The sequence below is a fragment of the Heterodontus francisci genome, chromosome 10 (assembly GCF_036365525.1).
Source record: "Heterodontus francisci isolate sHetFra1 chromosome 10, sHetFra1.hap1, whole genome shotgun sequence".
Taxonomy (NCBI): domain Eukaryota; kingdom Metazoa; phylum Chordata; class Chondrichthyes; order Heterodontiformes; family Heterodontidae; genus Heterodontus; species Heterodontus francisci.
The window spans coordinates 42,931,682-42,956,233 of record NC_090380.1 but is presented as its reverse complement, the minus strand read 5'-3'; the positions used below and the strand labels follow the sequence as shown (position 1 = coordinate 42,956,233).

Sequence of the window (24,552 nt, the reverse complement as noted above, 5' to 3'; positions counted from 1 at the left end):
TTGTCCTGACGTCACCATGGGACAACACTAGTATTTTCTTCAATGTCTTTCTTTATGTCTATTTATGTTTTTGCATGAAACAGATGAGATATATTGTTCCAAACTGGCATACAGTCTAACTTCTGAGCACACAGACAGGTCACTGAAATCTTTAGAACTGTTTGCTTCAGGCAGCATTGAGAATTATTTTTAGTAGGCTTTCTTGAAACACAGGAAACAAGATGAATCAACACAATGGACTTCTCAGGGTCTTTTCTTGAGAGTTTCTGGAAAGCAAGCTGGCTTGTAGTCTTGTATCCTTTTTTGACACATCAGCAGCAGACTTTAACTCCTTCCAGAAGGTAAAACACACATACACTGACTACCAACAAGCTGGTCAGTTTTTCTGTCCTTCCGGATCCTCTGTTACTACTGGGCTTGTCCAATCAAAGCAGCGCTCGTCATTTTCCTGCCCTTGTTACCAGGGTTCCCGCTCCATCTCCAACCCGAGCCATATGACAACCAGCAACACTGTTGCCAATCTGGCTCCCTCAGTGTCCTCTTGATGGCTTCCTTCATTAAAATAAACCTGGTCCAACATTTATTCAGCCTAACCATAAATCCTTTTTAAAAGGAATTTTTAACAAAAAAAAAGCAATCACTTTCACAACAACCTCAACTACACTCTTCTGCTTGATCCCCATATCTTATTTCTTAAATCAAGAAATAAGAGAGCGTGTAACAAAGGCAATGCAATAATCATGGGGGACTTTTAGCTTTGTATAGACTGGACAAAATCAAACTGGCAAAAGTAGGTTGGAGGACAGGTTCATGGAATGCATTTGAGACAGTTTCCTAGAACAATTCATCATGGAACCAAACAGGGAAGAGGCTATTTTAGATCTTTTGTGCAATGGGACAGGATTAATTAGTAATTTCATAGTAAGGAATCCTCTGGGACAGAATAATCATAGCATGATAAAATTCCATATGGAGTTTGATGATATGTCCATAAGGTCAAAAATTACTCAAATAAAGTCTATTACGTAGATATGAGGGGGGAGTTTTTTTTTTTTTTATTCGTTCGTGGGATGTGGGTGTCGCTGGCTAGGACAGCATTTATTGCCCAACCCTAATTGCCCTTGAGAAGGTGATGGCGAGCTGCCTTCTTGAACTGCTGCAGTCCTTGGTGTGGAAGTACACCAACAGTGCTGTTAGGAAGGGAGTTCCAGGATTTTGACTCAGTGACAGTGAAGGAATGGTGATATAGTTCCAAATCAGGATGGTGTGTGGCATTCCCATGCATCTGGTGCCTTTTACCTTCTAGGTGGTACAGGTTGCAGGTTTGGAAGTTGCTGTCAAAGGAGCCTTGGTGACTTGCTGCAGTGCATCTTGTAGATGGTACACATTGCTGCCACTGTGCATTGGTGATGAAGGAAATGAATGTTGAAGATTGTGGATGGGATGCCAATCAAGCGGGCTGCTTTGTCTTCGATAGTGTTAAGCTACTAGAGTGCTGCTGGAGCTGCACCCATCCAGGCAAGTGGACAGTATTCCATCATACTCCTGATTTGTACCTTGTAGATAGACAGGCATTGGGGAGACAGGACGAGAGTTGCTCGCTGCAGAATTTCTGGCCTCTACCTACTGTAGCAATCACAGTATTTAAATTTCTGGTCAATGGTAACCCCTAGGATGTTGATAGTGGGAGATTCAGCGATGGTAATGCCATTGAACATCAAGGGGAAATGGTTAGATTTTCTCTTGCTTGAGATGGTCATTGCCTGGCACTTGCATGGCATGAATGTTACTTGCTATTTATCAGGCCAAGCCTGTATGTTGTCGAGGTCTTGTTGCATCTGGACACGGGCTGCTTCAGTAACTGAGATGTGAATGGTGCTGAACATTGTGCAGAGAACATCTGTATTTCAGCCCTTATGAAAGAGTGAAGATCAATGATGAAGCAGCTGAAGATGGTAGAGCCGAGGACACTACCCTGAGGAACTCCTGCAAGTGATGTCCTGGGACTGAGATGATTGATCTCCAACAACCACAACCATCTTCCTTTGTGCTAGGTATGACTTCAACCAGCGGAGAGTTTTCCCCCCGATTCCCATTGACTAGAGCTTTGCTAGGACTCCTTGATGCCATACTCGGTCAAATGCTGCCTTGATGTCAAGGGCGGTCACTCTTGCCTCCAGCTCATTTGTCCATGTTTGGACCAAAGGTGCAACGAGGCCAGAAGCCAAGTGGTCCTGACAGAACCCAAACTGATCAATGAGCGGGTTATTGCTGAGCAAGTGCCATTTGGCTGCTTGATAGCACTGTTGATGACCCCTTCCATCACTCTGCTGATGATAGAGAGTAGACTGATGGGGTGGTAATTGGCTGGATTGGACTTGTCCTGCTTTTTGTGTACAAGACGTACCTGAGCAATTTTCCACATTGCAAGGTAGCTGCCAGTGTTGTAGCAGCACTGAACAGCTTGGCTAGGGATGCGGCTAGTTCTGGAGCACAGGTCTTCGGTACTATTGCCGGAATGTTGTCAGGGCCCATAGCCTTTGCAGTATCCAGAGCCTTCAGCCATTTCTTGCTATCACTTGGAGTGAATTAGATTGGCTGAAGACTGGCATCGGTGATACTGGGGACCTCAGGAGGAAGCGGAGTTGGATCATCCACTCCGCACTTCTGGCTAAAGATACAGACAAATGCTTTAGCCTTGTCTTTTGCACTGATGTGCTGGGCTCCTCCATCATTGAGGATGGGGATATTTGTGGAACCTCCTCCTCCTGTCAGTTGATTAATTGCCCACTACCATTCACAACTGGATGTGGCAGGACTGCAGAGCTTATATGTGATCCATTGGTTGTGGGTTGGCTTAGCCCTGTCTATTGCAAGCTGCTTCCACTGTTTGGCATCCACTGTGTTGTAGCTTCACCAGGCTGATACCTCATTTTTAGGTATACCTGGTGGCTCCTGGCATGACCTCCTGCACGTTTTATTGAAACAGGGTTGGTCCCCCGGCTTGTTGGTAATGGTGGGGGGGGGGAAATACGCCGGGCCATGAGGTTACAGATTGTGGTTGACTACATTTCTGCTGCTACTGCTGCTGCTGATGGCCCACAGCAGCTCATGGATGCCCAGTTTTGAGTTGCTAGATCTGTTTGAAATCTATCCCATTTAGCACGGTGGCAGTGCCACATAACACGATGAAGGGTATCCCGAATGTGAAGATGGGACATCTTCACCAGGACTATGCGATGGTCACTCCTACCAATACTGTCAGTCTTCGACAGATGAATCGGTGACGGTAGATTGGAGAGGACGAGGTCAGGTATGTTTTTCCCTCTTGTTGGTTCCCTCACCATCTGCCCCTGACCCAGTCTAGCAGCTACGTCCTTTACTACTGAGTCAGTTTTGGTGATGGACACTGAAGTCCCCCACCCAGAGTACGTTTTGTGCCCCTGCTACCTTCAGTGCTTCCTCCAGTTGGTGTTCAACATGGACAAGTATTGAATGATCGGCCTCAGCCGGGGAGGTGGTGGGTGGCAGTAGATGGTAATCAGCAGGAAGTTTCCTTGCCCATGTTTGACCTGATGCCACGAGACTTCATGGGGTCCACAGTCAATGTTGAGGACTCCCAGGGAACTCCCTCCCGACTGTTTACCACTATGCCATGACTTCCGATGGGTCTGTCCTGCTGGTGGGACAGGACATACTCAGGGATGGCGATGATGGTATCCAGACATTGTCTGTGAGGAAATTAGATTTAAAAAAGGTATGACTATAAAATGAGCAATAGTGGACATTTAAAGAAATATTTCATAATTCTCAATTAATCTATATTCCATTGAGAAATAAAAACTCAATGGGAAAAGACATCCATCCCTGGCTAACTGAAGAAGTTAAGGATAATATGAGATTAAAAAAGAGGCTTATAAAATATTGCTAAGAATAATAATAAGCCTGGCAATCGGGAGAGCTTTAGATACTAGCAAAGGATGACCAAAAAAGGAGAAAATAGAATGAGTTTAAATTAGCCAGAATTATAAAACCAGATTGTACGAGCTTTTACAAGTAAGTTAAAAGGAAAATAGTAGTGAAAGTAAATGTGGGTCATGTGGGCTGAGACAGGAGAGATTATAATGGGGAATAAGGAAATGGCAGAGATATTAAACAAATATTTTGTGTCTGTCTTCACAGTAGAAGGCAGCAGGAAAACCATACCAAAAAAAAAAGAGTGGAGAACCAAGGGTCAAATGAGAGTGAGGAACTTAAAGTAATTAATATTAGTAAAGAAAAAAAAAGTGCTGGAGAAATTAACGGGACTGAAAGCTAATAAATACCTTGGACCTGATGGCCAACATTCTAGGGTTCTAAAAGAGGTAGCTGCAAAGATAGTAGATGTACTGGTTGTGATCTTCCAAAATTCCCTAGATTTTAGAAAAGTCCCTGTGGATTAGAAGGTAGCAAATGTAACATCACTGTTCAAGAAATGAGGGAGAGAGAAAACTGGCAACTATAGATCAGTTAGCCTGCCATCAGTTGTTGGAAAAATACTGGAATCTATTATTAAAGAAGTGGTAATGGCACTTGGAAAATCATGATATGATCAGACAGAATCAACATAGTCTTATTAAAAGGGAAATAGTGTTTGACAAAGCTATTAGAGTTTATTGAGGATGTAACTAGCTGGGTAAATAAAGGGGGAAACAGTGGATGTAGTATATTTGGATTTTCAAAAGGCATTTGATAAAGGTGCCACACAAAAGGTTGTTGCACAAAATAAGGGCTCATAGGATTGGGGTAACATATTAACATGGATAAAGGATTGGTTAAATGATAGAAAACAGAGTAGGAATGAATGGGTTACTTTTAAGGTTGGCAGGCGGTTACTAGTGGACTGCCATAAGGATCAGTACTGGGGCCTCAGCTATTTACAATCTATATTTATGAATTAGATGAAGGGTCGGAGTGTAATGTATCTAAGATTGCTGACAATACAAAGCCACGTGGGAAAGCAAGATGAGAGACAGTCAAAGTCTGCAAAGGGCTATAGAAAGGCTAAGTGAGTGTGCAAAAAAGGTGGCAGATAGCATATATTGTGCTGAAATGCAAGGTCATTCATGTTGATAGGAAGAATAGAAAAAAAATGATTTTTTTTTTTTTAAAAAGGTGAGAATCTATTAAATGATGGTGTTCAGAGGGATTTGGGCGTCCTTGTACAAGAAACCCAGAAAGTCAGCATGCAGGTACACGCAAGCAATTAGGAAGGCAAATGGTCTGTTGGTCTTTATTGCAAAGGGATTGGAGTACAAGAGTGAGGAAGTCTTTCTGCAATTGTACAGTGCTTTGGTGAGCCCACACCCGAGTACTATGTACAGTTTTGGTCTCTGTACTTAAGGAAGAATGAGGATTTAAAGTGTACTCATTCCAATTACAGGGCCTTGAAAAACAAAAAAAAAAAGAGTCCTGTATTGTTATTTTTCATCACTACCTCCCTGAGTCGGAAGTGGGTAATCTGCACGCCTGCTGCCTTCCTTAAATGTTGTAGCTGTTTCTCAGGATCCCTCTCCTGAATCGAACCCTGACTCCCCATTACCCGTGGTCACCATGGTAGGCACAGAAGGTACCATCGAAAGTTGATAGGGCAGACATTCGAATGAGTCATCAGCATCACGAGGACATGCGATCAGCCCGAGTTTATCTAGTCACCAAAGCTGCCGGGCAAGCCCAGATTGGTTTTGGTCTGATAAATGCACACATCCCCACATGGGTCAGCGCTCATTTGCATGTATTAGCTCTAGAATTACCACAGTTATCCAAGTAACGGTTGGAGCGATCAAAGGAACTATAACTGATTTAATGAGCCATTTGCAGTTTCACTGTATCGGCTGTGTGTACTTAGACATGCATGGCTTAATCTTCGAGACAAGCATATGCTACTGGCAGGATCAACCAGGTAGCTGAACCACAACGGCAGCAACAGACAGTGAGCCACCAAGCGAAGCCGACAAAATGGTATGCGGACACGGGACAGAAAAAAAAAAAAAGGAGCCAAGTGCAAAGCAGCCCCCTCCGAGCACTGGCTTTGGGCTCTGGCCCAGGCATTTGGTTTGGGTAGTCTTTTTTGCTTAATCATTTCACCGGCCCATGTCTTAGTCTCTCTCTGCCAATGACCACGCCTTAGAGGCAAAGGTTCACCAGACTGATTCCTGGTATGAGAGGCTTGTTCTATGAGCAGAGATCGAGTAGAATGGGTCTCTATCCTTTGCAGTTTAGAATAGGAAGTGATCTCATTGTAATGTGTAAGATTTTTAGATGCTGGGAGGCTGTTTCTTCTGACTGGAAAGTTTATCGTCTCAGGTTAAGGGGTTGGCCATTTTGGACTGAGAAGAGAAGAATCTTTTTTCATTCAGAGGGTTGTGAATCTTTGGAATTCTCTCAGTTGTTAAGAATATTCATTTTATAAAAAAGGTAGTCAATTTTTATAACTCTTCAGTTTTAGTCTGTATTTTTTCATCATCGCATTTGTTGTACACATGACAGAGTCAGAGTCCACAGGCTAGGTAAATTCCATTGCGGTGAGAGAAGCCAAATGGATGGCTAAGAATCCCAATGATTTTAAATCAAGCAAAGAAGAGGAATTACTACCCTATTCCAACACTAGAAGAGATCACAGCAGCAGTGGCAGGAGCAAAAGTTTTCAGCCAGCTTGATACAAGAAATGGCTACTGGAATGTAAAGCTTGATGAGGAATCAATGCTGTTGACAACATTCAATACACCCATTGGAGGGTACAAATTCCTACATGTACCCTTTGGCCTTAAAGTGAGTCAGGATACGTTCCAACAGAAAGTAGATAAAACATAGAGGATATAAAAGGAGCAGTTGGCATAGAAGTTGGCAGATATATATGTAGACAGAAAAGAGCATGACTACCATCTACATGAAACCATGGAGAGAATCAGGAAAGCTGGCATCAAGCTAAACAAAGACAAATACAGTTCTTCGGAATGGTGTACACGCCTGACAGTCAAGCCGAGTCCTGGAAGAATCTCAGCCATCTCTGGGATGGAAGCCCCAAGAAAGAGTTGAGAAGTTTCCTTGATTTGATTCAATACATGAGCTCCTTCATACCACACATGTCAGAACACACAGCAAACCTGTGGGAGCTGATGAAAGATGTAGCATACCAATGGTCAGAGTCACACGACAGGAGTTTCAACAAACTCAAATAGGTAGTATGCAAGGAGAAAATTCTGCCATACTACGACAAAAACAAACCTGGCACTCTGCAAGTAGATGCTTCTACAAAAAGGATTGGGAGCAGCCCTGGTACAAGAGGGAAAGCCAATAGCATTCATATCAAAACTTCTATCCTCAGAGACCAGATACGTGAACATAGAAAGAGAGCATTTGGCAGTTGTGTATGGATGTGAGAAGTTCCACACATATGTCTATGGGAAAGGGATTCAGATTCCTGGGACGTTGGGACCAATTCTGGGGAAGGTGGGACTGGTACAAGCTGGACGGGTTGCATCTGGGACCAATTTCCTTGGGGGTGCGGTGGGGTAGGTGGTAGTGTTTGCTAGTGCTGTCAGGGAGGGTTTAAACTAGAATGACAGGGGGTTGGGAATCTGAGCAGGGAGACAGAGGAGAGGGAAACAAGGATAGAAAATGAAAAAGACAGAAAAAAAGGTAAGAAGCAAAAGTGGAAGGCAGAGAAAACAAGGGTGAGAAACAAATGGGGCCATAGTGCAAAATAAAGCTAAAAATGATTAGACTTGTCTTTTTAATGTTGTCAAAGGCATTGTGTCTTAATGAGTGGGGCATTCGCAATAAAAGGTAGATGAATTAACAGCGCAAACAGATATAAACGTTATGATATAGCTGCGATTACAGAGACATGGCTGCAGGGTGACCAAGGATGGGAACTGAACATCCAGGGGTATTCAATATTTAGGAAGGACAGGCAAAAAGGGAAAGGAGGTGGAGTAGCATTGTTAGTAAAGGAGGAAATTAAAGCAATAGTGAGGAAGGATATTGGCTCGGAAAATCATGTGGAATCTGTATGGGCGGAGCCAAGAAACACCAAGAGGCAGAAAACGTTGGTGGGGGTTGTCTATAGGCCCCCAAACAGTAGTGGAGATGTAAGGGATGGCATTAAACAGGAAATCAGAGATGCATGCAATAAAGGGTACAACTGTAATTATGGGTGACTAATCTGCATTTAGATTGGTCAAACCAAATTAACAATAATAATGTGGAGGAGGATTTCCTGGAGTGTGTATGTGACTGTTTTTTCTTTTAGACAATACGTTGAGAACCAACTAGAGAACAGGCTATCATCGACTGGGTATTGTGCAATGAGAAAGGATTAATTAACAATGTTGTGCGGGGTCCCTTGGGGAGGAGCGACCATAACATGATAGAATTCTTCATTGAGATGGAGGGTGAAGTAGTTGAATCTGAAACCAAGGTCCTGAATCTAAATAAAAGGAAACTGTGAAGGTATGAGGCGCGAGTTGGCTATGGTAGATTGGGGAACTTTACGAAAAGGGTTGATGGTGGATAGGCAATGGATAATATTTGAAGCACGTATTCATGAATTACAACAATTATTCATTCCTGTCTGATGCAAAAATAAAACTGGAAAGATGGTTCAACTGTGGCTTATTAGGAATAGTATTAGATCCAAAGAGGAGGCATAAAAAATTGCCAGAAAAAGCAGCAAGTGAGGATTGGGAGCAGTCTAGAATTCGGCAAAGCAAGACAAAGAGGTTGATTAAGCGGGGGAAAATAGAGTATGAGAGTAAACTTGCAGGGAACAAAAACTGACTGTAAAAGCTACTATAAATATGTGAAGAGAATAGGATTAGTGAAGATAAATGTAGGTCCCTTACAGTCAGAAACACAGGAAATTATAAGGAACAAAAGAAATGGCAGAATTAAACACATACTTTGGTTTTGTTTTCACAGAGGAGGACACAAATAACCTTGCAGAAATGTTAGGGAACCAGGGGTCTAATGAGAGGGAGGAACTGAAGGAAATCAGTATTAGTAAAAAGAAAAAAAAAAAAAAAAAAAGAGTGCTAGGGAAGTTAATGGTGTTAAAGGCTGACAAATCTCCAGGGCCTGATAATCTACATCCCAGAGTACTAAAGGAAGTGGCCCTGGAAATAGTAGATGCATTGATGTTCATCCTCCAAAATTCTATAGACTCTGGAGTAGTTCCTACAGATTGGAGGGTGGCAAATGTAACCCCACTATTTAAAAAAGGAGGGAGAGAAAACGGAATTACAGACCAGTTAGCCTTACATCAGTAGTGGGGAAAATGCTAGAGTCTGTTATAAAGGATGTGATAGCAGAACACCTGGAAAGCATAAAACGGGATTGGACAAAGTCAGCATGGGTTTACGAAAGGGAATTCATGCTCAACAATCTACAGGAGTTTGAGGATTTAACTAGTGGAATATATAAGGGAGAACCAGTGGATGTGGTGTATCTGGATTTTCAGAAGGCTTTTGATAAAGGTCCCATATAAAAGGTTAGTGTGCAAAATTAAAGCACGCAAGATTAGGGGTAATATACTGGCATGGATTGAGAATTGGTTGACAGACAGGATACAGAGTAGGAATAATTGGGGGGTTTTTCTGGGTGGCAGGCAGTGATTAGTGAGGTACTGCAGGGATCCGTGCTTGGGCCCCAGCTATTCAAATATATATTAATGACTTGGGTGAGGGAACTAAATGTAACATTTCCAAGTTTGCAGATGACACAAAGCTGGGGGGGGAATGTGAGCTGGGAGGAGGATGCAAAGAGGCTCCAATGTGATTTGGACAAGTAAGGAGAGGGGCAAATGCATGGCAGATGCAGTATAACATGGATAAATATGAGATTATCCACTTTGGTTGTAAAAACAGAAAGGCAGATTATCTGAATGGTGATAGATTTGGAAAGGGGGAGGTGCAACGAGACCTGGGTGTCCTTGTACACCAAATTGCTGAAAGCAAGCATTCAGGTGCAGCAAACAGTTAGGAAGGTGAATGGTATGTTGGCCTTCATTGCAAGAGGATTTGAGTACAGGAGCAAGGATGCCTTACTGCAGTTATACAGGGCTTTGGTGAGATCACATATGGAGTGTTATGTGCAGTTTTGGTCTCCATATCTGAGGAAGGATGTTCTTGCCATGGAGGGAGTGCAAAGAAGATTTACTAGGCTGATACCTGGGATGGCAGGATTGACGTATGAGGAGAGATTCGGTCGATTAGGCCTATATTCACTAGAGTTTATAAGAATGAGAGGGGATCTCATAGAAACCTATAAAATTCTAACAGGACTAGACAGGCTAGATGCAGGGAGGACGTTCCCGATGGCTGGGGAGTCCAGAATCAGGGGTCACAGTCTCAGGATATGGGGTATGCCATTTAGAACAGAGATGAGGAGAAATTTACTCAGAGGGTGGTGAACCTGGGAATTCTCTACTGCACAAGGCAGTGGAGGCCAAGTGATTAAATATATTCAAGAAGGAGATAGATATATCTCTTAATGCCAAAGGTATCAAGGGATATGGGGAGAAAGCAGGAACAGGGTACCGAATTAGACGATCAGCAATGATCTTTTTTGAATGGCGGAGCAGGCCCAAAGGGCTGAATGGCCTACTCCTGTTCCTATTTTCTATGTTTCTAGAAGGTTCATAGTGGAGTGATCATTGTCCACTGGAGCAGATGTACAAGAAAAATCTATGTAGAGGACCAGCAAGACTGCAGAGGTTACTCTTGAAGCTTCAGAGTTAGGATTTCACATGGAAATACAAGCCAGGAAGAGAAATGGTGCTGGCAGATACCTTATCTCAGTTGTCACTACAGGGAAAACACAAGATAGAAGATCTGGGTATAAAGATTCATCACCTCGTGAACATACCAACACTGAAATGGAATCAAATGAGAGATAAGACCAGCAAAGAGGAGGAGTTACACATGCGCTCTCAGCAAATGATCCAGAGATAGCCTGAAAATACAGCACACACAGCTGGTCTATCAGAGATGACATCTCACTAGAAGATTGTGTTCTGCTGGCCAGATCCAGAATAATCATACCCAAAACAATGCAGGAAGAATTTCTCCAGAAGATACATGAAGGCCACATGGGAATGGAGAAGTGGAAGCTCAGAGCCAGATCAGCTGTGTACTGGATAGGCAAATACAAAGACATTGATAATGTGCAATGTATGCCAGAAGGACAGAAACACACAGCAGAATGAGATGATAGCTACTGAAGTACCACCCAGACCATGGCATACTGTAGGAGCCGATTTATGCACACACAAATCAAGAATGGTATCTCAGTCACAGACGACTACTCAAAGTTCCTTTCATGCAGAAAGTGAAAGACTTGAGCCACAACAATCCTCTCAGCAGTAGGAGTTCTGTTCATTGAGCAAGAGATTCTTGAGATTAATATATGACAATGGCACCCAATTCACATTCAGAAAATTTAAGGAATACACTGAACAGTATGAGTTCAACACCATCACCTCATCACCACACTACCCATGGAGACACGGGTTTATAGAAAGACACATCCAGAAGGTCAAAAGAACCCTTGTGAAATGCCGAGAGATGAAGGAAGACCCAAGCCTTGCCTTATTGTCACTCCGATCTACACTTCTCAAGGCTAACATGAAATCACCTGCAGAGCTGTTGAATGGAAGTATAAAACAACTCTGCCAAGCAAAATACATCCTTCAAGGTGACCAGGAGGAAGAGAGACAACAACTCACTGAAGCACAGGTAAGAGGAGAGCAACACTTCAACAAGCATGCCAATTCCCTACCCGAGCTGTTAAAAAGGACAAACTGTACATGTACTTTTCAAAATCCAATCATGAAAACCTGGAACCCAGCAAAAGTTGTTGGTGAAGCTGAGCCAAGGTCATACATCATTGAGACCGAAACCAGTAAGTAAATGAGAAGGAGCAGCATCCATACTTGACCTTCACCTGAGCTTGGGAAACAGAAAAGATCAACACCGGAAACATCACTACCCAGCGAGACATCAACGACGTCACCAGCAAGTGACACATTAGCAATAGCAAGCACGACCCCTACAACACAAAACATCACCTGTCCAGTGTGCCAACTCACCAGAGAGAGCAATGAATGCCAAATCTACAAGATGGAGGCACGACGTTTATCCACCAAAGCAATATCAATAACATTTTTAGAAAGAAAACAAGCTATAAAAGACTCAAAGGGATTCCGTTTATTTATAAAAGTCGATTGTTAATATTTAGTTTAGAACAAAATGTTAAACGAGTGCAACAGTTATATTGATATAAAGGCATTGTTTTTTTTTTTTAAAGAAAGAGATATTATATATTGTCATATCATTTGTAAAGAGCTAGGAACTAATTGTTATGTTTAGTGTTCCAGGGTGCTACATACACTGCCAGACTGGAGTCGTGTGATGTGTACATCTACAACACACAAGTGCCAGACAATGACCATCTCAAACAAGAGAGAATCTAACCATCTCCCCTTGATGTTCAATGGCATCATCATCGCTGAATCCCCCACAATCAATATCCTGGGGCTTACCATTGACCAGAAACTGAACTGAACCAGCCATATAAATACCGTGGCTATAAGAGAAGGTCAGAGGCTAAGAATCCTGCAGCGAGTAACTCACCTCCTGACTCCCCAATGCCTGTACACCATCTACAAGGCGCAAGTCAAAAGTGTGATGGAATACTCTCCACTTGCCTGAATGAGTGCAGCTCAAACACTCGAAGCTTGACATCATCCAGGACAAAACAGCCAGCTTAATTGGCACCCCAACCACCACCTTCAATATTCACTCCCTTCACCACCAATGCATGTTGCAGCAGCATGTACCATCTACAAGATGCTCTGCAGCACTCACCAAGGCTCCTTAGACAGCACCTTCCAAACCCGCAACCTCTACCAACTAGAAGGACAAGAGCAGCAGATGCATGGGACATCACCACCTGCAAGTTTCCCTCCAAGTCACACACCATCTTGACTTGGAACTATATTGCCGTTTCTTCACTGTCTCTGGGTCAAAATCCTGGAACTCCCTTGCTAACAGCACTGTGGGTATACCTACCCCACATGGACTGCAGCAGTTCAAGAAAGCAGCTCACCACCACCTTCTCAAGGGCAATAAATGCTGACCTAGCCAGCGATGCTCACATCCCATGCACGAATTTAAAAAACATAACTCTGGTTTAAAGCAGTCCTTACCAGGCAGCATGGAAGCTGAACAAAATAAACAAAAAACTCCAGCCTTTACAAGTCAGTTCCAATTTATGGGAACCAGAAGACAACCTGGAGACATAACAATCACTATTAAACATTTTGTCCCTTCCTGTCTCATGCATCTTATTTTTAAACCAAAATAAGACACTGTAACCTTGACTTCTTTCCTTAAATTTATAAATTTCCCTTCACTTGAACCCTGCCCCCTACTTCTATAATTCAACACCCTATCTACAGCCCTAGGATATGTGATTCAGCAGGACACTGGTCCCAGCCTGGTTTAAGTGCAACCTGTACCAATGGAGCTGCTCTCCACTTCCCCAGTACTGGTGCCAGTGCCTGATGAATCAAAACTCCTGTCTCCGACACCAGTCTGAGTCACAGTCAACTCTGATCTGTTTGACCCTATGCCAATTTGAATGCAGCTCAGGTAGTAGCCCAAAGATTATTACCTTTGAAGTTCTGCTTTTCAATCAGACCCTAACTCCTCAAACCTCCTCAGCAGAATCTCAAAATTGGAAACCTCATATCGTAAAGTTTTCCAGCATCCATTACAATGATGGTCAGACAATGTTCAGCTTCTCTCCATTACTTCAAAAACATGCTTTAACTCCTAACTCACAGTATCTGCCCCTCCCCAAAATGTGACAGCACAATAGAGTCCAAATCTTACACCATCGCTCCATCTACAAACCTGATGGCTGAACTACTATTAAGTGAACTGCCAGTATCATCTGTATTTTAAAAATTAGGAAACAGTAGCCAGGAATGACAACTTGTCTCTTCACATTAAAAGATACAGACACAAGTGGAAACTGTGGGACTCATTTCCATCTACAGATCTAAGTTGGCTCTAAATAGTTAAGAGCTAATGCAAATCCTGCTCAAAAGGTAAAGTATAAATAGCGTTCAATTCTCCAGTGTAAACCATTAGCATAATTATTTATATGACTGGGTGCAGACTCAAGTGTAGGGAGAATACTAGTGATGAGAGAATAAAGTGTATGCAAGTCAATTTACTGGGATATGACTATTAAAGGGAAGTGCCACAACAGAGACAAAAATTCCAAAAACCTTTGCAGAGCTGCAAAGAACATCTCAACCCAATAGCATGCTTGCAAAGTTGAAAGAGCAGGTGATTAAGAGGAAGACCAAAAAAAAAGAGAAAAAGGAAGTGGAGGCATGAGTTTGAAGACAAGCAATGAAGCAGCTCAGCACCTGGCTCCCTGTGGGTATGCAGGTATGAGCAAGAGGGCATGGAGAACCTCTTAAGCTGCCTGAAATTCTTGGTTTTCTACATAGCTCCATGGCTCCTCCACTTCTTTCAAACATCAGCTTGCAGGTTTCCCACTGGGAATACCATTGGTGGCAGTAATGCTGCTGGGAGAAGAAAAAAGACTTGCAGTTATATAGTGCCTTTCATGAGCACAATATGTCCCAAAGCATTATACCACCAACAAAGCACTTCTGAAGTGTAGTCACTGTTGTAATGTAGGAAATGCAGCAGCCAATTTGCGCACAGCAAGCTCCCACAAACAGCAAGGTGATAAAGGCCAAATTATCTGTTTTTTTGTGATGTGAATTGAAAGTTAAATATTGGACAGGACACTGAGGAAAGCTGGTCATTGACATTTATGGAGTTGAAACCCTTGCTGCTCATGAAAGCCATGGGACAATGTGTCGGACCCCAAATGGTCAGCTGGGTGCCATCAATGATGCTCCAGACTTTATTGAATTGCAATGTCATCTCATTCTGATCATGGCTTTCATGGAAAAAGTGATGAAGCTGCTCGTGGATAACTCAACTGCTCTGCTTTGAAATTGTGTTGTGGGATCTTTTACGTCCACCCGAGAAGGCAGACAGGGTCTCAGTTTAACATCTTATCCAAAAGCCAGCACCTCTGACAGTACCATATTCCCTCAGTACTGTACTGGAGTGTTAGCGCAAAAATTGAAAGCTTAAGTCCTGGAGTGGAATTTGAACCCACAATCTTTTGACTCAGCCAAAATTGCTACCAACTGGAGCCATGGCTGACACAAAAATAAGGAAATCTGACAAAGGCTCAGAAGAGCCTAGCCAACAGCAGAAAAATAAATGCATAAAATCTGATTAGATGTGGGTGCAAACTTTAAAATGACACCTAACCTGACTTTGCATTCAGCACTCCTATCCATTGGAAATCAAATAGGAGACTTCAATGCCCTTTTTAATGTATTAATAACGATGACAGGAACTTCTATTAAGAGCACCAAATCCAAACATGAATTGGAATAGGGCCAGAACAGGTCACAGTCAGTTTCTGCCTTACTTTGTGTTATATCCTGTGTAGATTCATTTTTTGAATGCGATTTTCATGAGAAACAAACCCAGTGTATGCTAAACTATGTTGTTCCAATAGTGATGCAAAATGCTTTAACTGGTTCACTGGATAACAGGGCTTTTAATTCGGAATTTGAGGGTAAATCCTTATAATAGATCTACTATGAGAGCTGGATTAAGATTACTTCAAATAATGACTCCACCCATTGAAAAATACCCCCCCCTCAGTTTGAGGAGAATGCATTGGGTGAATCACCAAGCAGGAGCATGTAATGGTGGTAACAGAAAAGCAGGAAGCTACTGGCTGGAGCATAAGAGACATGACTGGCTGGCCCAGGCGCAGACAAGGATGATGTCTCCAAGGGCAATGCACCATTCAGACCAACTAGGCCCCTTTTCTCAAATGATAGTGCATGAGTCAGAAAGTGGTAAGACAGCAGTGGACATGGCAGAAGCACTTTAATTGTCCTTCATACCATATAAAGATTAAGAGGTGATCTCATTGAGGTGTTTATGATTAAAAGGATTTGATAGGTCAGTTGAAAATTTCAAAACGGAGTTTGATCGATTTTTGTTAGGCAAGGATAACCGAACCAAGGCGGGTAACTGAACAGGCTCGAGGGGCTGAATGGCCTACACCTGTTCCTTTGAGACTGAATTTTCTGTTCCCACCACAAGCATACTTTCTGTACCCATTCAAATCCACACTTCAAGATAGGTCAATGAAATAACCTCAAAAAGTTAGGTGCAAACTACACAACTCCGATCTAACCAGATTTAAACTGCACCAATATCAGAAAATCTAGGCTATACTATCACCAAAGGAAAGCAATGGGTTGAAAGACACAAGTCATCACTTTCAAAATAGTAAATTTGGTTACAGTTTACATCAGCTTTGTCCAAAGAGTTTTCTTCTGACGGAGCAAAATAAGGTCTTAGCAGATCAAAGTGGTTTAAGTGCTTTAAAAGGGCAATGCACATGAAGATTGTACAAATTTGCTGTATTAAATGGCTCTGACACTTATGGGGGGAAAGCTTCCCCTCATGAGAGCCTGGTGTATGACTCTAGCTGCAAAGTTGAAAATTTAACAGACATGTTAAGTAGATCATTTTAAATAGTCCTGTGCTGTCACTGGCTGCAGGTGAGCTGACTCCTTCTCCATTTTCCCCATGCTTAGACCAAAGAGCACTCAAAAATCTAAATATTATGACTGCTGCCTGGGAAGTGGGCATTGATGTGCATGATCCTATGTTGCTGGTCATTGACCACTGTACATTTATGGAATTGAAACTGTTGCTGCTCATGAAAGCTATGGGACAGTGTGTCAGGCCCCAAATGGTCAGCTGGGTGCCAATGATGCTCCACCCTCTTAGTGAATTGCAATGTTATCTCATTCGGCTCGTGGTTTTCATGGAGAAAGTGATTAAGCAGATCATGCTAACAAAGAATGCAATTACTTGTTTGATGCAACTGTGCGCTGCTGTGGCTTGGAAGCATAAGACAAACTCCAAACTATTGTGGCCTTGATAATTACTGGTCTGGATTCAGATGCCAGCAAACACAATGTCTCCATCACTGCCTCACTGGTGAAAGAGAACCGGTGAAGGCAACTTTCGACAGACAGACAATCTATATTAAAAAAAAGTGCGCTTGGGTCTGCAGACATGACTGCATGGATGGGTGTGAATATCTCAGCCTATCTCAGGTGCAAGCAAACCTACCTCATGACCCACCTTTCACCCTCTTCTTTCTTCTCCAAATAACACAGAACTGAAGAATTTAAATAAATTCCCATATTCTGATTTTGTAATTGTAACAATCAAAAATGTTGCTACCAAGAATCTGGGTTTGAAAAAAAAAGCAAAGAGGAAAAAAAAAAAAAAATCAAAAAGCAGCCAAAATCTTAGATATTCAATTCTCAGAAACCAACATTCAAATTCCTCCGTCAGCAACAAACTTGGGAAAAATATAGCTGATTCCCCTTTGAGCATTCACACACTGTTAGCTCAGAACTGGCCTGACCTTCACTCATTTGAGGGAATGGAGCATGTACTTATTATGCTATTATTGCTTGAAATGAAGCTCTAGCACATTTTGTGCAAAAACACGTCAGGCCAAACTGAAAGGAAGATTGTGTACTGCACACAATGAGCAAGGATCTGGAAATATGGATCTCTGCACTATTTCCCGGTCCACATGCGCTTGTTCTGTACTGATGCCATAAACTATGTGGAATAGAAGATGTGCCTAAATCTCCCATCACCTCAGCCGACAGAAAGTATCATGCATGACTTTGAATTGGTTAAAATGACTAACCTAGCACTTTTGAACTACAAGAAAGCCCCCAGCGATTTAACATCCGCAGCACTTAAAGCAGCCAGAAGTACTGCACAAAGAACAGCTAGGCGTTGCGCAAACGACTACTGGCAACACCTATGCAGTCATATTCAGCTGGCCTCAGACACCGGAAACATCAGAGGAATGTATGATGGCATGAAGAGAGCTCTTGGGCCAACCATCAAGAAGATCACCCCTCTCAAATCTAAATCGGGGGACATAATCACTGACCAACGCAAACAGATGGACCGCTGGGTTGAGCACTACCTAGAACTGTACTCCAGGGAGAATGCTGTCACTGAGACTGCCCTCAATGCAGCCCAGCCTCTACCAGTCATGGATGAGCTGGACATACAGCCAACCAAATCGGAACTCAGTGATGCCATTGATTCCCTAGCCAGCGGAAAAGCCCCTGGGAAGGACAGCATTACCCCTGAAATAATCAAGAGTGCCAAGCCTGCTATACTCTCAGCACATGAACTGCTATGCCTGTGCTGGGACGAGGGAGCAGCACCCCAGGACATGCGCGATGCCAACATCATCACCCTCTATAAAAACAAAGGTGACCGCGGTGACTGCAACAACTACCGTGGAATCTCCCTGCTCAGCATAGTGGGGAAAGTCTTTGCTCGAGTCGCTCTGAACAGGCTCCAGAAGCTGGCCGAGCGCGTCTACCCTGAGGTAGAGTGTGGCTTTTGTGCAGAGAGATCGACTATTGACATGCTGTTCTCCCTTCGTCAGATACAGGAGAAATGCCGTGAGCAACAGATGCCCCTCTACATTGCTTTCATTGATCTCACCAAAGCCTTTGACCTCGTCAGCAGACGTGGTCTCTTCAGACTACTAGAAAAGATCGGATGTCCACCAAAGCTACTAAGTATCATCACCTCATTCCATGACAATATGAAAGGCACAATTCAACATGGTGGCTCCTCATCAGAGCCCTTTCCTATCCTGAGTGGTGTGAAACAGGGCTGTGTTCTCGCACCCACACTTTTTGGGATTTTCTTCTCCCTGCTGCTTTCACATGCGTTCAAATCCTCTGAAGAAGGAATTTTCCTCCACACAAGATCAGGGGGCAGGTTGTTCAACCTTGCCCGTCTAAGAGCGAAGTCCAAAGTACAGAAAGTCCTCATCAGAGAACTCCTCTTTGCTGACGATGCTGCTTTAACATCTCACACTGAAGAATGCCTGCAGAGTCTCATCGACAGGTTTGCGTCTGCCTGCAATGAATTTGGCCTAACCATCAGCCTCAAGAAAACGAACATCATGGGGCAGGATGTCAGAAATGCTCCATCCATCAATATTGGCGACCACGCTCTGGAAGTGGTTCAAGAGTTCACCTACCTAGGCTCAACTATCACCAGTAACCTGTCTCTAGATGCAGAAATCAACAAGCGCATGGGTAAGGCTTCCACTGCTATGTCCAGACTGGCCAAGAGAGTGTGGGAAAATGGCGCACTGACACGGAACACAAAAGTCCGAGTGTATCAGGCCTGTGTCCTCAGTACCTTGCTCTACGGCAGCGAGGCCTGGACAACGTATGCCAGCCAAGAGCGACGTCTCAATTCATTCCACCTTCGCTGCCTTCGGAGAATACTTGGCATCAGGTGGCAGGACTATATCTCCAACACAGAAGTCCTTGAAGCAGCCAACACCCCCAGCTTATACACACTACTGAGTCAGCGGCGCTTGAGATGGCTTGGCCATGTGAGCCGCATGGAAGATGGCAGGATCCCCAAAGACACATTGTACAGCGAGCTCGCCACTGGTATCAGATCCACCGGCCGTCCATGTCTCCGTTATAAAGACGTCTGCAAACGTGACATGAAATCGTGTGACATTGATCACAAGTTGTGGGAGTCAGTTGCCAGCATTCGCCAGAGCTGGCGGGCAGCCATAAAGACAGGGCTAAATTGTGGCGAGTCGAAGAGACTTAGTAGTTGGCAGGAAAAAAGACAGAGGCGCAAGGGGAGAGCCAACTGTGCAACAGCCCCAACAAACAAATTTCTCTGCAGCACCTGTGGAAGAGCCTGTCACTCCAGAATTGGCCTTTATAGCCACTCCAGGCGCTGCTTCACAAACCACTGACCACCTCCAGGCGCGTATCCATTGTCTCTCGAGATAAGGAGGCCCAAAAGAAGTTTACTTATAAATACAGTACACAGAAGCAGGAAATAGAAAAACTATGTCGGCAAAATAGAAAACAGTAATAATTGGACTAATTGTCAAATATATCATGCAAATTAACTTTACAGTTGTTTGTTGCACCTTTAGAAACAGTCACCAGAACGTATTCAAAAATGCTGCAATAAACCAATGTAAATTTATAAATGTCTCTTTTCCTATGTGTAAAAGAACATGCCACATTTACAAAATCCCTCATTTCCTAAAAGTGAAAGCTTTTGTAGCCTGCTTCTTCTATAATTTTACAGTTTTACAAATGTTTAGATTTACAAAGATAGTAATGCTAACAGAAGGATTCCACATTATATCTGAACCTATTCATCTTCACATTTTGTAAGTGAAATATGTTGGCGTACCTGTAATGTCATCTAGGCTCAAGGAAATGTGGACAGGTTTATCCGAAGGTAGCCTCCTTGTGGTAATCATATGGCCAATGGGACTAAAGGTTTGACTGTAGTTTCTGCTCTTTAGCTGTGAGGAAAGATTAGTATTGTGATTCATTATAGGTTTCCAGCATTTACTGGGAAAGCCTTTTTAGCACCACATGTGAAAAAGTGTCATTATTCTGCTGGAGCAGTATCTGATAAATGAAATCCAAAAGTGGGCTCCCTTTCCCCTTCAAATGTTGAAATAGAGGATGGTAAAAGAGTAATCTCGAATGACAAAGCTGGGAAACAAAGCAGAAGAGTTCGCTGGATTCTCTATGCCTTTCTGAGTACTAACTTTCAGAATTCATAGCACTGTATCATGTGTTCCTTTTAGTTTTATATTTCATAAAAGGTCAAGGCAAGCAAAGCTAATTGCCAGTAACCAGAAAGATAACCCCAAATAGACAACGAAACTTGTACAAGAATGCAAAATATTTTGTTATAAAAATATAGTTCTACGTGCACACAGATAGATTGCACCTATTACCTTACCTTGCACAATTCCACACCTGCCGATGCAATGTTCTGAACGGACTTGTGTCTTGCCTGGTCTTTGCCTTTGTAGAACATTAAAGATTAAAATGAGAGATAGAGCACCTGCTGCATGGCAACAAATTGACAGTGTAATAGACACTGAAACAGCTGCTAGGGCAGCATGCTGTTACCTGCACTTCCCATGGGCTCTGGGCTCCCTCAGGCCTGCTTTCCGTCAGCCGGACTTTCTCTCCCTTTCCTACAGAAAAAGGCACAGAACTTTATTCACTCGCACAAAACTGGATGAAATTTCTCTCTCTGATGTGTCTTCTTTCATTTTGTTTGCAGTTCAGCAACTTTGAACCACAAACTGTCTTTAAACGAGAAAAATATTGTCAGCATAACCCTGTCTGGGTCAGCCTGCTACAGCAAACTCCTTTAAACATGACTCCAGTCAGTAAAAATGCCTATGACCCCAATTAGCTCAGGGTGACTTAGCCAGTTTGGACTGCAGCTGCAACAGTACGTAAATGTACCATGATGCAGTTTTCCAAACTGAGGCTCAATGTGTCTGTGCTTCTGCACAATATGACAGAATAGTAGTATGTGCAATAGAAACGAATAACACTTGAATGACAGTAATGACAGGTGTCAGCCTCATCTGACACGAAAACCCTCGACATATTTTGGCATGTTTTCTACAACTCACATATCAGATAACCACATTGAGATGCAGCAGTCTGTTATAATACTGGCTGCTGAATTTGACAGTCAACTTTCACCCATGATTTGTCAGTAAAATCAATGGCTTTTCTTTAAAAAAAAAATTGAGGAACCACGGGAGTCTCACAACAGACTAAGGAGGCTGCTAATGAGTGCTGTCCCCTGGGAAACTGCACAACAGCGTGAATTAACCTTAGATTTAAAATAAATAAAGATTTAAAGCTAACTGATAGATTAGTAATTAATCTACTGAGGGCCCCAGCAGCTATTTATAACCTTCCTTTTTTGTTATATCTCCTCTTTTAGGTTGTCCCAAGCCACGTGCCATTCCCTAGCAAATTGGGCAGGCAATAAAACTTCTCCCTATGCCATTCTGGAATTGGCTGCTAACAAACACAGGAGAGTGACCTCGTCTGACTTGCCCTTCAACTCTTCTTCCAACTCCATGGGGAAGCACCTGGCATCTTGCATCCTTGCCTGACTGCTTCATATTAAGAACCCATGGTGCAGGCCACAAAACCTCATCCTACAGACTCCATGATCCTGAAGATGTTTCAGCACATAGCCCAAAAGTAATACAGGATTATAAATTTTCCTTCTGCCTTGATCCAGATCATACACATTTTAGTTTAATTATATTTAGTAACAGTACTTCTGTTGGTAATTATTTTGTACAACACTAGTGAGGCATCAGCTCAAGTCTCGTGGCCAATTCTGGGCACCACACTTTAGGAAGGATATCAAAGCTTTGGAGTGGGTGCAGGGGAGATTTATTAGAATGATACCAAGGAGGTGGGACTTCAGTTCAGACTATAGAATTGGTGATTGGTCAACTTAGAGCAGAAAAATGGTTAAGGGAGATTTGATAGAAGTGTTCAAAATCATGGAGGGTTTTGATGGCATAAATAAGGAGGAACTGTTTCCAGCAGCAGAAGGGTCAGTAACCAGAAGTCACAGATTTAAAAAAGGTAATAAAATAGAAAAAGATGAAAATATTCAGCTGGTCTGGACAGAAACAGGAGGTGACATGGCTTCTTTTCCCACTCTGTTACCTCTGGTACCCCTCAAGGATCTATCCTTGGCCCCCTCATATTTCTCATCTATATGCTTCCCCTCAGCGACATCATCCAAAAAAAAAAGCATCAGTTTCCACATACATTCTGATGACACTGTGCTTTACCTTACCACCACCTCCCAAGACCCCTCCGGTGTCTCCAAATTGTCAGACTGCTTATCTGACATCCAGTACTGGATGAGCAGAAATTTCTTCCAATTAGATATTGGGAAGGCCCATCATCTTTGTTCCCCACCATAAACTCCTTTCCCTAGCCACCAATTCCATCCCTCGCTCAAACTGTTTGAAGCTGAACCAGACTGTTCACAACTTCAGCGTCATATTTGACTGTGAAGAGCTTTCAACAACATATCCGTGCCATCACTAAGACTGCCTATTTCCACCTCTAACATTGCCTGACACTGCCCCGCTTCTGCTCATCTGCTACTGAAACCCTCATCCCTCATGACACTTTGATCGCAAGAGCTCCTCTATTGAGAGATTGGGCAACTTCTTGGAAAGCCATATGCAGCACCATGGAGTGGGTATGAGCAGTGTGCTGATATGCCTAGAACAAAAGACCGCTCAGTGTCACTGATGGCACAAAAGGTGCTCGGAGTGGATGCCAGCTGTGTCCGAGCAGGTGGCTGCTTCTAGCATTCAGGATTGCCAAGAAAGGGCGGAGATGGACCTAGCGAGAGACCATGGGGCAACAGCTCGAGGGCTCCAGCATTACCCTTCAGCCCTTCGCCCCACCCGACTCAGGAGCTGTGTGCCAAGGCCCTGTGACAGAGGCAGCCCTTGCCATAGGCATGCCTGGGAGCCCCCACAGGCACCTTCAAGATAAGGAGGGTCCGCCTCTTCTGGCAGAGGATGAGGTGGCGGCAGAGACTCAGGAGCAGGCTGCCTCCACCTCATCCTCAGCCAGAAGAGGCACACCCCAAAGTGTAAGGGAGAGGAAGGTGAGGTGCCACATCGCTGATATCACCTTTATTAACTACACTCTCAACCTGTCCTGCCACCTTCAATGACTTATGCACATGTACACCCAGGTCCCTCTGCTCCTGCACCCCCTTTACAATTGTACCCTTTATTCTATATGGTCTCTACAATGCTGCCTGACCTGCTCAGCATTACCACCACTTTCTGTTTTTATTTCAGATTTTCAGCATTCAGCTTTTGTAACAGTACAGTGTTGTCCAATACATTAGCCACATGTGGCTAATTGAAAATCCAAATGTGGATAATTGCATTTTTGATTAATGGATAAAAATGAGTTATAAAACACCGTCCTTAAGCATGCAATTTCAATACTCCTATTCACATGACGTACACATGTACTTGAACTTTTTCGTGCCTTTTTGGTTAAATGACAAGATGAAAAAACAAAGTGTCTTGTGATCAATGGGAGTGGTTCACCTCCTTGGGTACTGAGTGGTGGCGTAATGGTATTGTCACTGGAATAGTAACCCAGAGACCCAGGGTATTTCTCTGGGGACATGGGTTCGAATCCCACCATGGCAGAAGGTGGAATTTGAATTCAATTAATAAAAATCTGGAATTAAAGAGCTTGTCTAATGATGGCCATGAAACCATTGTCGATTGTTGTAAAAACCCATCTGGTTCACTAATGTAAGAGTAAAGGACATGGCCTCTGAAATGGCCACTCAACTGTATCTAACCACTATTAAGCCAATAAGGAATGAAACTGGATGGACCACCTGGCATCGACCGAGGCACTGGAAACAATGGCAAACCTAGCCCTGT

At 43.2% G+C, this 24,552-nt stretch overlaps 1 protein-coding gene across 1 annotated transcript in view; it reads right to left on the bottom strand.

Moving 5' to 3' along the window:
- LOC137374427 (MAP3K7 C-terminal-like protein) overlaps positions 1-24,552 on the bottom strand; it is a 142,163-nt gene that overhangs the window by 68,079 nt on the left and 49,532 nt on the right. Inside the window, exons 2-4 of the mRNA XM_068040516.1 lie at positions 21,200-21,267; positions 21,027-21,091; positions 20,463-20,577 (exon numbers count right to left, since the gene is read on the bottom strand). Of these exons, the coding sequence (XP_067896617.1) occupies positions 20,463-20,577; positions 21,027-21,091; positions 21,200-21,212 (193 nt within the window). The 5' untranslated portion in view covers positions 21,213-21,267. The remainder of the gene's footprint in view (positions 1-20,462; positions 20,578-21,026; positions 21,092-21,199; positions 21,268-24,552) is intronic.